Source organism: Sabethes cyaneus, chromosome 3 (assembly GCF_943734655.1).
Source record: "Sabethes cyaneus chromosome 3, idSabCyanKW18_F2, whole genome shotgun sequence".
NCBI lineage: Eukaryota > Metazoa > Arthropoda > Insecta > Diptera > Culicidae > Sabethes > Sabethes cyaneus.
In genome coordinates this window covers 1,401,719-1,416,679 of record NC_071355.1, presented here as the reverse complement: position 1 = coordinate 1,416,679, position 14,961 = coordinate 1,401,719, and the positions used below count along the sequence as shown (strand labels likewise).

The following is a 14,961-nucleotide window of genomic DNA, read 5'->3' as shown; positions in this document are numbered from 1 at the left end:
CCAAAATAGCATTTAAGTAGCATTTAAGGCAACTTAAATGCTTATTGGCTTGCATTTAAATTGCATTCGAAATGCTTATTGGTTACCTGGGAATAATAAGCCCAAAGCTTGATAAAATCACAAGATTTAGATGTTTCGGTCTAACTACAAAAGTAAAATTGTCGCCAAATGGTTCACAGCCTTAAATTTTTATTGCATTCTGCAATGCAATATTTCTAGATAGAATTAACAAAAGGGCGAATGTCGCAAATGTAAACAAAACGGGTGAGAGTTAATTTTTGCTGGACCAGCATAGGAAAATCAACCCTCACTCGGTTTGTTTACGCTTGCGACATTCGCCCTTTTGTTAATTCTATCTTCATTTATCTACAGTCTAATATTACTAAATTACTAACATTGTGCCACCCCTCGATGAAACCGCTGCGTTTACGCGGTTTACGCTGGTTTACGCTGCGAACGTGTTCTATCGGGTGTGTTGTCATTTTGGTTGTCACTTTCTCACCTGATGTGTTTGGCCGTAAAAAAGTGCGAATCCGAAAGTATTTATGCTCGGGCCTCGGGATAGTGATGGCTATGTGCACAGTATTATGTTACTTTCGGGTTATATAAAAAATTAAATCGACCTGCAGTTTAAGGTCTGTGTTATCGTAACAGATACGTTCTCGTTCAAGTAACTAGTGATGTGGCGGTAATTAAAAAGTTTTCAACACGGCATGAAATTATTCTGGCCCTACGCTAGTAGTTTTACCTCTAGCCAGTGATTTAAAATTAAGAGGTGCAATGATTGGATTGAGATCGGTTTACGTGCGCTTTGTAAGCATCATCGTTCTAGCATCGATAGGGGTCACTCTGATGATTTCCAGTCTTCCAATATCTTCCGGTAGCAGTTGTTAATATTTTGTTAAATTCAGAATTCATTCAGATACTATCTCTAATATTTCCGCAGATACCTGTCGATGTGAAGCTCCCACTGATCACGACAAACAACACGAAAGGTTACAGAGCAGTTTTCTGGAGTCGTCAGCATCAGATAAACCTAAACTCGCTATTTTGGTACCGTTCCGTGATCGGTTCGATGAGCTGTTACGTTTCGCACCGCACATATCAGCATTTCTGAATCGTCAACAGATTCCGTTTCACATATTCGTCCTAAACCAAAATGATCGTTTTCGATTTAACCGAGCCTCGCTTATTAATGCGGGTTTTCTGGAAGTGAAACGTCGCTACGATTACATTGCAATGCACGACGTCGATCTGCTGCCGATGAACGATAATCTTAAGTACGAGTATCCGGCCGATGGACCGTTGCACATTTCCGGACCGGAGTTTCACCCGAAGTATCATTACCCTACATTCATTGGCGGAATACTGCTGTTAAGAGTGGAACATTACCAAGCACTGAATGGCATGTCGAACCGATACTGGGGTTGGGGTCTGGAGGATGACGAATTTTATGTGCGCATAAAAGAAGCCGGTTTGGAAGTATTTCGACCGAAAAATATTACCACTGGAACGGAAAAAACTTTCCTGTATGATAGGAGGTCATTTTTAAACTTAGCTGTATGTTAACTGGTTTTTTTTTTATTTCGACAGGCATGTTCACGATCGTTTGCACCGGCGACGCGATACTACAAAGTGCTACAACCAGCGTGAGGTGACACGACGGAGAGATCGTGAAACCGGACTGGACACACTGCGCTACAGCGTAGACAAGCGCTACGAACTGACGGTCGACCAGGTTCCGGTGACCGTATTAAGCATCAATTTGGAATGCGACCGATCTCAAACTCCGTGGTGTGAATGTGATGGCAAAAGCGACGGCAAAGCTCGACTAGAAAGTAAGAAAAAAGTGTGACCCCGTTAATCTAGCCTACAGCTAGGTCCTAAGCGCTTAGCTTGAAATACTTGATGAAATTAAAACTGTTGCCATAGCCTTGCATGTTTAACGGATACGTTTTAATTCTCTATGACCGCTTGAATCTACCAGGTCTGCTAGAAAATAGGTTTTTTGTATACTCCAATTTTTCATTTTCACAGTTTCAGAAAAAAACTCAAAATAAATGTTAAAAATTAGAACATGAGAAATGTGACTTTTTTATGTTGTTAAAATCATTTAGGCTGATTCAGAACCATTTATTTTCTTCTTCAGCAGCATAGAGCCGGACTGGCTTGTGCTGTTTCAAGCACTCGTCTCCATTCGACTCGGTCTCTGCAAACCTCGTTCGCTCCTTTCCTCAAGGTGTGTCCGATCCACTTCCACCTACGTTCACGAATTTCTGTGGCTATCGGCCGTTGATGACACCGACGATGGAGTTCCTCATTGGATATCCAGTTATCAGGCCACCAGGCACGAATGATGTATCGCAGGCACCGGTTAATGAATACCTGCAGTTTTTGCGTTGTCTCCGCTGAGACGCACCACGCTTCGCAGGCATACAGCAGTACGGATTTAACGTTTGAATTAAGGATTCGGGTTTTTGTACGTAGAGTGATCTGGTTTGAGCGCCAAATGTTTTGCAGATCTGCAAAGGCACCCTTGGCCTTCCTGATCCGTGTGGCTATATCAGTCTTGGTACCACCATCGGGCGTTGTTTGGCTACCAAGATATTGAAAAGCGTCTACCTGCGCAACTTGTCCCGCTACTGTGAAGTTGGTGGAATTGTCAGTGTTCACTACCATAGACTTAGTTTTAGCTACATTGCGACTGAGACCTGCTGCCTGGGAGCTCTCGGAGGGGTCATCTAACTTGCTTTGCATATCGTTCCGGCGTTGTGCGAGCAAGACAATGTCGTCGGCTAGGTCGAGGACATTTAGCTGCTCCAACATTAGAGGATTCCAAGGCAATCCTCGAATTGGTCTACTGTAAATTTCTCCAACTAATATCTCATCCATAACGATGAGAAACAGAAGCAGTGATAAAATGCAGCTCTGTCTCACACCAGCAGTAACCCTTATGGGGTCGGATAGGACGCCGTCGTGCAAAACCTTGCACGAGAACGCCTCGTACTGAGTCTCGATGAGATGGGCTAGCTTATCTGGAACTCCTCTACGCCTAAGTGCGCCCCAGATGTTTTCGTGGTTGAGTCGGTCGAACGCCTTTTCGAAGTCAACGAACACCAGCAGAAGAGAGTTCTGGAATTGTTGATCTGCTCCAATATAATGCGGAGCGTTGTGATATGGTCTACACATGATCGGCCAGCACGGAATCCAGATTGCTGCCGCCGGAGAATAGCATCGATCTTCTCCTGGATCCGGTTGAGGATTACCTTACAGAGTACTTTAAGAGTAATACAGAGCAACGTAATGCCACGCCAGTTACCGCATTCAGTTAGGTCTCCTCTCTTAGGGACTTTGACCAATATGCCCTGCATCCAGTCCACCGGAAAAGTTGCGGATTCCCATATATTGCTGAAAAGCTGATGCATCATCTGAGCTGACAAAGATGGGTCAGCTTTGAGCATTTCGGCTGAAATACAGTATCCCTAGCGCTCTATTGGACTTCATACTCTTGATGGCTGCTACAATTTCATCCAGCGAGGGTGCCTCCGAGTTGACGCGATTCATTCGACGAACTGTAGGCGTCATACGCTGCTGGTTTTGTTGGTCTCTGATATTTGAAACTCGCAAGAGTTGTTCAAAATGTTCAGTCCATCGCTTAAGCTGTTCTGTCAGTAGCTGACCAGCTCTGTCTTTTAGAGGCATCTTTGTATTCATCCTGGCACCACTAAGGCGGCGAGAAATACCGGATAGCACCATTGGCGGCGGCGGTTTCTCCTTGTTCGGCTAGGGGGTTAGTCCAAGCTCTCTTGTCCCGCCTACAAGCTCGTTTAACAGCCCTCTCCAGTTCGGCGTATCGTTGACGGGCAGCTGTCTTAGCCGATCTGGTCCGCGCTCGCTCAATGCCGGCTTTCGCCTCTCTCCGCTCGTCGATCTTCCTCCAAGTTTCATCCGAAATCCACTCCATCCACCAGCTGCGCGCTTTGCCGAAGGTTCCATCACTGTTCGTGATGAAGGCGTTCTTGATGCCGGTCCATTGCTCTTCGACGGTTCTACCTGGTGGCAACTCCGAGGCGGACGTGGTAGCGGCACCCAACTTTCTCCTCCCGTCGTTGGACACGTGCGACGCGCAGACGTATCTCAGCGATAACAAGATGATGGTCGGATGCAATATCAGCGCTGCGTTTGTTGCGTTCATCAAGAAGGCTCCTTCGCCATTTCCGGCTGATGCAGATGTGGTCGATTTGGTTTTCTGTTCGGCCGTCGCGGGAAACCCACGTGACTTTATGTACTGGTCTATGGGAGAAGAGCGTTCCACCAATGACCATGTTGTTATTACCACAGAATTCTGTAAACAGCTTCCCGTTTTCGCTCATCTCTCCTAAGGCCATGGCGTCCCATGACGCGTTCAAAGTCCGCCAATGTTTGAGCCAATCTTCGCGTTGTAGTCGCCCCTGTGAATTTGGATGTCCTTCTTCGGGATTTTCTCAACCACGCTGTTCATCTGGCTGTAAAAACTCTCTTTCTCCGGCAGGTCGGCAGCATCTGTTGGCGCATAGCACTGGATTACCGTAAGGTTCCTAACCCGTGTTCTGTGTTCTCTGGGGGGGCTCCGTAGCCGCAAGGTTACCGAGTCTGCTTTGACAAGCGAGTGGTCGTGGGTTCGAATCTTAGTAGAATCAAGCCATTCTCGATGTCAAGTGACTTTAGCATGGGTTTATTCTCAGGCCCCTCCATTTACCCTTCCTTCGTGCTGAATTCTATATTTACCCTCTGAAGCCTCTTAACAGTGCAAATGTCCCTCCTATAGTTAAGTGTACTGGTCAGAGGTACGAATGAGTCCTCGCCAGGGACGGCTATAATATGGGATAGTGCTGGCAGCGAGGAATAAGTGGGTAAAGTAGATTAAGCTTTGAAGGAAGGGTAAACCCCAATACACGCAAGCACGCATAAAATTTAATAAGCATATCGCTCACTCAATAGCGATTATAGCAAAAAGAAATGCAGTGCAGGTTATACAGCAAACACCCGGGCGATATTACAATAGATCAACTATACTGGTCGCAGTAATGAGAGTCCACACATGGAAAAAAAACCCGTGTTCTGAATCTGGCAACGATTATTCGCTCATTTATCGGTTCCCACTCCATCAGGGCCGCATGTGCCCCTGGGCTCAGTAGGAATCCAACTCCTCTTTCTCGAGTAGCATTTTCACCTCGTATGCCAGAGTAGAGCAAGACTTGCCCGGATGATGTCCTGTGTTCGCCAGTACCCGGCCAGCGGACCTCGCTCAGTCCCAGGATTTCAAGCCTCAGGCGGCTAGCTTCCCTTGCAAGTTGAGCCAGCTTGCCCTGCTGAGCAAGGGTCAGTATATTCCATGTTCCGATTCGTGTCCGTGTTTTCATGCTAAGGTCGTTGCCAATAATCCGGAAAGATTTCTTCTTTCATTTTCGGTAACTTTTTGTGTGTTCTGGTACAGTAGGCTGTTAACCTAAGGTCCTTATCCCGCTGATGGGGCTGCCATCTTAATTTGGGCGGGAGCCACTGTGCCCCCTTTCCTGTTAGCATACGACAACCGGAGTTGCTAGCCGGCACCTCGTGGAGGAATAGGAATAGGAGTTAATGAACAGAGGTTATGGAATGCACATGTTTACCCTTTGCCAACCAAAAGCGGTGTGCCTAGGGAGAGTGAAACAGTCAACTTTCTAGGGTTAATGTTGGCCCAATTAGCAACACATCATGGATAATGAGCGGGCTAAATTCCTGGTATACGTGTAAATGATGTTGCTTATCGACCAATTCCCTTTTGACCCTTCATACAAGAGTTGGAAAGCATGTCCAATCGTTGAATACGCACAACTTTTTTGACATGATAGGATAGGATGATCATTGCTCTGAATGGATGTTCTGCTAAGGCAGGTGGTAGGACCATATATTCATGTTCATGAATGAATATTTGTCTGATCATCGAAATTGACTGGTAAAGTTGGAGGTTTCAACTCAGTCGCGGATAGTTCTACTAGAATGTAAAAAGAATGTAGAAGCGAAATATGAAAATAAAGGAATTTTTACCGTACTTTTTTGGCCTTTTCAGTCTTTTACGGAAGTAAGAACTGGCTTTTTCAATTCACTCCGACGTTTCGATTATTTATTCTAGTCGAAACGTCGGAGTGAATTGAAAAAGCCAGTTCTAACTTCCGTAAAAGACTGACAAGGCCAAAAGAAGAACGGTAAAAATTACGAAACTAACAGTCGACAGCGTTGAAAATACAAGATTTAAAATAAACTGAAACATTCATTTGATATGACTTCGATTATGAAAACAAGAAGTTGCTATCTTTTTTAAAAGCCAGCGCAGGCCGAGTTTAACCCTATTAAGGGAAGGAGTTGTACCTATACATTCGTAATCTTACTCCAAACCTGCATTTGTGTCCTTCGACACCTTCGACACAGACCCTTCTACCTTTTACCTTTTGTATTTGTTTTATTGTCAATTGCAAGGAAAATTGTACCATCCAAAGTGCGATATCGCTCATAAAAGTGCTATTTTAGCTTAAATCGTTTCGGTCTCTTCGGTGCACTTATTGCTTGGAAGATAACGAAAAAGTGCGCCGAAGATACCGAAACGATTTAAGCTAAAATAGCACTTTTATGAGCGATATCGCACTTTGGTTGGTACAATTTTCCTTGCAATTGACAATATCACATTCAGAATTTTCCGTATATTACATCATGTCCACACTAAAGCTCAACCTTTGTTGTTTGGCGAGCTGTAGATTTTGAACTTCTTCCAAAATATCCAAATTATTTTCTTATAATTTAGGGCATAAAAACTGTTTAGAAATCCAAAGTTTTATTAATAAAATTTAATGGCATTTAATGCTTGAATTTTCACATCATGTCGACAAATTTTCTAAAGCTTGTCTTGAACGAGCTTTTTATTAAACTTGTTACGTAATATGTAAAATGTACTTCTTCAAGCACGCAGCCATTATCAATGTGTTTTGATTTGAAAGCACAATCCGTCAAATTGGCAAAAAAGTGCGCGCGTTCGGCGGTAAAGCAACTCTGTTTATTTGTGTAGTCTGAAATCGTTGTTTTTTGTGGTTTATTTGGTTTGTGCAAGTATTTTGCTAAAATAAACATCTATCGCTCGATTATCAGCCATCAGAATACGATCGGCTACAGCATGAGTAAAAATAAAGACAAACTGAACAGCTCCAATACGCTGTTAAATTATTTCGCCAAATCGCCAGCGACGACTCCGAAACTGAAACCATCTTCGTCGGTTTCGGCCAGTCCAGCGACGGGTGGCATAACCAGTAACAGCAGCTATGATACTCCGAAGACAAAGCTGAAGAAAGAGCCCGCCAGCCCGGCGGTATCGACCCCACTTTCCGCCACATCAAGAAACGAAACCGACGAAGAGGAATCCGTACAACCGGTCAAACGGCGACGAATCGTGATGCGGGACTCCTCCGATGAGGACAATTCCGACAGTGAAAATCAAGTTCGGAACGAACGAACGCCGCCCAAGGCTGAACTGCTCTCGTCGTTCAAGCGGGTCGAAAAGGAAGACAACGAACCGTCGCCGGTGCAGAAAAAGATCAAGCTTGAACAGCCGAACGACTCGCTGCAAGGTGAAGCGAAGGAGCTGCTGCTGGAGGACAAGGAAGACGGTGAGGAAAACTCCGCGTTGGATGAACCGACGATTTGGGCTCATCAGAAGTTGGATTTTCTGAAGCCCGAAAAAGTGAAGGATATCCACGGTAACCGACCGGGCAGTGATAAGTACGATTCGAGAACGCTCTATGTGCCGGAGCCGTTTTTGAGTACACTAACACCGGTGAGTTTTGGGTGGTTTGATTTAATGGTTAATTGAAATAATTAACTGTGTTTTCAGGCAATGCGTCAATGGTGGGAGTTGAAGTCGCGTCACATGGACTGTGTGTTATTCTTCAAGGTTGGAAAGTTTTACGAGCTGTACCATATGGATGCCACGGTGGGTGTAACTGAGTTGGGTTTTTCCTACATGAAGGGAGAATTCGCTCATTCTGGGTTCCCAGAGACTGCCTACGAGCGTATGGCCACTTCGTTGATCGAAAAGGGCTACAAGGTGGCTCGAGTTGAGCAAACCGAAACTCCGGATATGATGCAAGAACGGTGTCGGCAAAACAGAACCAACAGTAAGTATGACAAAGTAGTCAAACGAGAAATTTGCCAGATATCGTTGCGTGGAACGGAGGTTTTCGGCCAGCAGGTGCATTTGTCACTCAGTCATCAACCGAAATACATGCTTGCCATTACCGAACGTTCGGCTAAAGTCGGCACTCGTTACGGTGTTTGCTTTATCGATACCTCGCTGGGGGTTTTCCACCTGGGGGAATTCAACGATGATGCGCAAGCATCTAGGTTGTTGACTTTACTTTCGCATTACGAACCAGCTCTTGTTTTACACGAAAGAAGCCCGCCTTCGGCGGGTACCCATCAGATTTTTAAAACTGTCCTTGCTGGCGTTCGAAAGGAAGCTCTAACGGGGGAATCTCAGTTTTGGTCAGCGCAGAAAACTTTGAAATATTTGGCGGAAAAGTTCTTTGGTAATTCTAGTGATAACAAATGGCCTTCGGCACTGCGCTCGCTGGCAGACAAGAGCGATCATCTCGGGCTGACGCCGGACGCTGAATTTCAGCTGGCCTTAAAGGCGTTGGGAGGCTGTATCTGGTACCTGAAACGATGCTTGCTAGATCAGCAGATCATAGCACTGGCCACGTTTGAGCTGTACATTCCTCCGGATGACAATGAAGTACGAGAGCAGTTAAAAATCACTCACACCAACCGTTCTCTGGTTTTGGACTCCATCACCATGGCTAACCTTCGCATAACGGATGGCGAGCAGTCGCTGGTCAATCGAATGGACCATTGCTGTACGAAGTTCGGCAAACGGCTCTTCCATCACTGGGTTTGTTCGCCAAGCTGCGAACGTGCCGTTATCGTTGAGCGGCAGGAAGCGGTTACGGAACTGCTAGAGGATGTCAGTCTGTTGCAGGACGTGCGGCAGATTCTCGGCGAACTGCCGGATTTGGAGCGAATGCTGGCGCAGATTCACACATTCGGCAATGCCGATCGCAGCAAAAACCATCCGGATGGCCGGGCAATTCTCTACGAGGAGAAAACTTATGGGAAGAAAAAAATTCAAGATTTCATAACCACGCTTCGTGGCTTTGGCGCCTTGGCTAAGCTGCCCGAACTGTTTGCCAGTGTTTCTTCCCGCTTACTGGTTCGTTTGACGCAAACAGAAAACGGCGGTGGTAGCTTTCCGGATATGGCCGAAAAGATTCGTTTCTTTGAAGAGTCCTTCAAACATGAGGAGGCACTGAAAGAAGGGGTTATTGTTCCCGCCAAAGGCCTTGACGCTGAGTACGATGCGGTGCAGAAAGAAATCAAAGATATCGAAGGTGAACTTGAAGAATACCGACACGCACAGGAAAAACACTTCGGTTGTAAGGTTACCTACTTCGGAACTGATAAGAAACGCTTCCAACTGGAAGTACCAGAAGGTGCTTCGAAACGTGCCAATAGCGGTTATACTCTGGAAGGACAGAAGAAGGGTAAAAATGGTGTGAAGAGATATCACACCGACGAAACGCGTGAGTTTCTAAAACGGATGATGCAAACAGAAGATCAACGAAAGATGGTACTCAAAGATTTAGCTCGGCGAGTGTTTGAGAAGTTTGCTAGCAGCTACGATGTATGGAAACGGTGCATCGATTTAACGGGGACGCTTGATGTGCTGACCTCTTTGGCGGAATATGCTCGCAGCGAAGGTGGCATGTGCGTTCCGGAGATTCTCGACGAAGACGACGAAGCAGGTCATATTTTCGAACTAGAAGAGGGCATTCATCCTTGTATCAGCGAAGCGGAAAACTACATTCCAAATGGCGTCTGCCTCGGATCAAATGGATCCCGGTTGGTTCTACTTACCGGACCGAACATGGGCGGCAAGAGTACCCTCATGCGACAGGTCGGTGTTCTAGCCATAATGGCTCAGATCGGGTCGAGAATTCCTGCCTCCAGCTGCAGGATGACGCTGATCGATCGGATTTTTACCCGATTGGGGGCGAATGACGATATCATGGCCGGACAAAGTACCTTCTTGGTAGAGCTGAACGAAACTTCCGCCATCCTGAAGCACGCCACCAAACGTAGCCTGGTGTTGCTTGATGAGCTCGGACGCGGTACGGCAACCTATGATGGGACGGCAATTGCCGGCGCGGTTGTCAACTTTCTAGCCGATCTACAGTGTCGTTCCATGTTCTCCACGCACTATCACAATTTGGTCGACAGTTTTGACGGCGACAGCCGGGTCACTTTGGGTCATATGGTTAGTTAAACGTAATTTTTGTTGAAAAAATAACGATTTATACTCAAATTTAAACAGGCTTGCATGGTGGAGAATGAAGACGACGAAGATCCTACCCAGGAAACAGTTACCTTCCTGTACAAGTATGCCGACGGACCTTGTCCCAAATCCTATGGATTCAATGCAGCCAAACTGGCCGATATGCCAGCTTGCATAATCAAAAGAGCCCATGAGGTAAGTCTTCCATATCCCTACATCCCCCTAACCGTACGGGTAGTGACCGTTTATTGTTTTACCTCGATATAGCTGTCCAAAACGATGGAGGCTGAAGCACTCAAGCGAAAAATGTTTTCCAAATCGTTGCAACAAACAACCGACGTTGGTGAGTTGAAAATTTTGCTCCGGAAACTTAAAGCGTGCCGCTTCTAATGTCACAAAAGGTAGGTCGAATCTCTGAACCCAATGACCCAGTATTAAATTCTAGTATACACTGTATACGACGTTACGCTCTCTATTGTTGCAAGTAATAAACCAAACATGCCATATTTGTCTAAGACAGAACCATAAAAGCCGATCATTTAAATGTTAATAGAACGAAAGAAGCTTCAACTGAAAGTCACTATTATGAGTGTAGCGGATCCATCATTTAATTTGAAGTCTTTATTCTCAGTTCATAGCCCCTCCCATGGGTAGGTGGTTCGACGAGTCCTTCAGCAGCCGCTTGGTTTTGAGTCCGTGTGTAGAATGTAATCTAGTTTAATTTAGTGTAGTATGTAGTATTGCATACTGTGTAGTATGTGTCACGTAAAGCGGAACTGAACGAATCTGATTTTTAAATCAGATCCGTTCAGGGGTTGAAGGCACCAGGAGGGCCCTAGGACAAGACGTGCCATCTGGCTTCTTAATCTTCTTCTTATTATTACCGCCATCCCGATCGAATATTCTTTGTTACACTCTGCACCACTGTTGCCTGCACATATTATTTTAAGAATAACTTCGTTTGCCGAACAACAGCTCCCGAATAAGCCACAGTTTAAGCGACCAAAATCATGTTTTGCATTTCATTTTGAAAATTAAAATTCGTGTACAAATAAAACTAATGTAGAACCAAGCATAGAACTACAGAATACAAAAGAAATCAAAATTCGGAAATAATAACTTATTGTCGTATTTCCAATAATTTGAATTTGAATTTCAGCAACACTGAAAGCGATACCGCGTTATATTTTCCAGTCAACGGTTACTTATCGCTTTCAGCCAATCAGAAATTGGGTCAATTTTGGGTCAACGCCGCGGTTGACACTTGGCACGTCCTGTCCTAGTCCTAGGGAGGGCCAAGGGAACTGAAACTAAACCCTACCCACCTTTCCTTTTTTTCTCACTTTCACACCCTACTTTATACCTCTCTTATAGTAAAGTTAACAGTCCTGTATCACTAACCTTCCTGTAGGTTCCTTCCTCCCTCCCTTTTTTTCTCGCTATGTAAGACTACCATTATGTGTTAGTCTAATCTAATTGTAATTAATATAACTAATTATTATGTATAAACTAATTATATAATTATACTCGATCCTTAGTTAAGGTCAAGTGAAGTGGAAGCAGTGAGGAATCCAAAATGGAATTGATGGAATATAACGGCGAAAAAATGTTAGTAAGATTGATGGCCAGAGATGGCCCCCTCCCATGGGTAGGTGGTTTGTCGCGCACTTCGGCAGACTCCTAAATTCAATTCCGCATGTAGAATGTAATACAGTTTAAGTTAGATATATGTGTAGTATGTAGTATAGTATTGCATAATTTAGCTTTATGTGTAGCATGTGGCTCGTAAAGCGGAATAGAGCGAAATCGAACGGATTTGATTTTAAATTCAATCCGTTTGGGCCGAAGCACCGGGAGGGCTTACTCAGTTCCCTAGATGAAATGCTGGTATGCACAGAAATTTCTCTAGCAAACTGAAACCAAATTCTACCCAACTTTCACGAGATTTTGGCTTACTCATGAAAATTAAAATTTATCGCTAGTTAGAACGAACGAGTGTTAAAAAATGATGTGATGTCTTTATTTGCGTAATCGAGACATTTTCTATGGGATTACCATAGAATTTGTGGCTGTTATGCGATTATGGACAGCACAGCACTGAAAAATATACACACACGTGCATGTATACATGTGTATGCATGTATGAGTGTGCATGGGTGTATAGGTATGAATGAATATAAGTTTGAGTGTTCTATGATGAGTCGGAATTTTTTCTTATACTTATGCTGCCAAACTACAATTGATAATGGGCAGGAAGTTATAGTCAGTAGCTGTGTTTCCTGTGTCAGTTTCCTATGTTATTACTATTATTACTAATATTGCTATCGTTGTTGTTACTGTCACCTCTATTGTATTGTTTTGGATGTAATTAATTATAATTATTATTTTCTTATTTCCCTCCTTTATTAGAATGATTTGCATGTCGTGTGACTTACCGCGTTAACGGTATTCAACTAACAACATAAAATGATCATGAATGACGCTGTTTGTCTCCCAAGGGCCCTCCTAATGCTGATGAGTCTCTGTCGGAGAGTCCATCAAGTCGAACGGTGGCAACTCACCGGCGGCCTGCTCCTCTCCATTCTTGCTGCTGTTGTCGCGGTCGGACTCAGTACAGTGAATCTCCCGAAAAGCTTTATAGCCTCGATATGCATTTGTTCTGTCCATTGCCCAATCCTGGCAGACTTCAACTGGAATTCCACTTCTAACTAAATCTTTTTAGAGTATAGCTCTTCAAGTAAAAACAGGTATTCGATTCTCTGGTTGATTCAAGCGATAGCGAAGGGCTGTCCTCAATATACCATCATTCCCACTTCCTAAAATAGGGTCATAGCACATAATATATGGCCATGGTATGAGGATTTTTTTTTCGATTCAATACCATCCTCACAGAATTATCAACGTCGTTAACATCTTATTAAGTCTTGCTTCAGTGACAGCTTGCACTTAAGACTTAACACGGCATATATGTATACATATCTCCAAGTGAAGTTATACTTGATCCACCTCATCCCTTCTTAGTTACAGAATCATTTCAATTGACCACGGTCTGAAGAGCATACCGACAAATCGGTTGACTACCGCTACAAATAGGCAATTAATGCCACCGGGAATAATACGAGCGAGTACCAGTCCCCATTATATCGCATCTGCTCTATTTTTCGGAAGTTCAAGTAGTTTTTCGATAGTTCTGAGCGATAATATTGCTCTTGAATAATATTCCGTACAAAATATTCGAAAATTTACGCCATCAGTTACAATACTGCAAAGATGGTAGATAAAGAGGCGGCTGTGGCTTTTAATGAGCATAGGTGGTTGAACAGCGCTGGGTCAATCGTGATGACATGGGTAGTTGGAGAGATGAGTAGCGTCCATCCTAGCGAGTAGTTAGTCGGTAGTAGTATAGGTGACGGACAGACATAGAATTCACGTGCTATTACTAACCCGAAAATTGCAATCAACATGTTGACTAAAAATTTCCTCTTTTCTTTTATTTTCTTTCTCTGTCTGATCTCTATCGCTTCTTCTCACGGCAACAAAGTTGTTGTGAGGGGCGGCAAGGGATCAGCCACAGACGACCGCACTGGTGACAACGATGGAGAGGACGGCGTGGAGCCGACTTTGGGCTTAAGTACCCAGGTAACCAATAAGCATTTCCAATGCAATTTAAAAGCAAGCCAATAAGTATTTAAGTTGCCTTAAATGCTACTTAAATGCTATTTTGGCAAAATATGCGGCTACTTTACTGCTAGCCCTCTTATAGTGCTGACAATGCTTATTTGCAGCTAGTTACCAACAAGAAGAATTTAAATAGAATTGTGGATGCCAATTTACAACAGTTATGCAGTCAAAAAGCTGATAAACAACAACCTGCAGTATGAAACGCCAGGGATGCTAATAAACGACTGATTTACTGCTTATTTTAATGCTTATTGGTTACCTGGGTAAGATCGAAGACGGACAAGACGAGCAAACAAACAAAGGAAGGAGAAAACAAGATAAGTACAAGTCATCTTATTCAATATTCCACCATGTACACAATTATAGCGGATATGGAAAGAGCCAAGTTCTGTCATTCTTCTTCCTTCTCATTAATCCATCATCACCAACGCATTATGGCGCTAGCGTTATCCGCAAGGATTCTTTTATCATTATCACAACCACCTTATCTCAGCCCTGGACAGACTTGGCTCTAACTGTCCCACCTCGTGCTGCAAACAGAAACAAAAACAGAACAGAAGTTTTGACAATGGGTTTTCGTGTAAGTGCGAACAGGATTTAAAATCTCTTTAGCTTTCGCAACAGTGCATGTGCTGTGCAGTGTATTTGTGCATGTGAAGTAGCGGAGCAATTGTCAAAGTGAGGAAAATCAGCGACTCTTTTATCCGAGAATAGTTTTGTATGTTTCCATTGCTGCTTTACGTCAGTTAGTTGCCTGCAATTCTTTACTGTTCAATAGTCAGGCAATAATTTCTTTCGAAAATGATGGAGAAGACAAGGCAGAAGGGATCCGTAGTGCTGCTAATGTTTATTTGACTGTCAACTCAGTATAAGGCAGTAAGGTA

General features: G+C 44.0%; 2 protein-coding genes across 2 annotated transcripts; both read left to right on the top strand.

The window, feature by feature from the left end:
• The first annotated feature begins 566 nt into the window (after nucleotides 1–566).
• On the top strand, nucleotides 567–2,068 carry LOC128742547 (beta-1,4-galactosyltransferase 7). Its single transcript, XM_053838945.1, has 3 exons — nucleotides 567–880; nucleotides 947–1,529; nucleotides 1,594–2,068. The coding sequence occupies exons 1-3, from the start codon at nucleotides 781–783 to the stop codon at nucleotides 1,853–1,855; spliced, it is 945 nt and encodes a 314-aa protein (XP_053694920.1). The 5' UTR covers nucleotides 567–780; the 3' UTR covers nucleotides 1,856–2,068.
• A 5,118-nt stretch (nucleotides 2,069–7,186) lies between these two features.
• On the top strand, nucleotides 7,187–10,893 carry LOC128743365 (probable DNA mismatch repair protein Msh6). Its single transcript, XM_053839921.1, has 4 exons — nucleotides 7,187–7,843; nucleotides 7,901–10,378; nucleotides 10,436–10,591; nucleotides 10,664–10,893. The coding sequence occupies exons 1-4, from the start codon at nucleotides 7,187–7,189 to the stop codon at nucleotides 10,784–10,786; spliced, it is 3,414 nt and encodes a 1,137-aa protein (XP_053695896.1). The 3' UTR covers nucleotides 10,787–10,893.
• The last annotated feature ends 4,068 nt before the right edge of the window (nucleotides 10,894–14,961 follow it).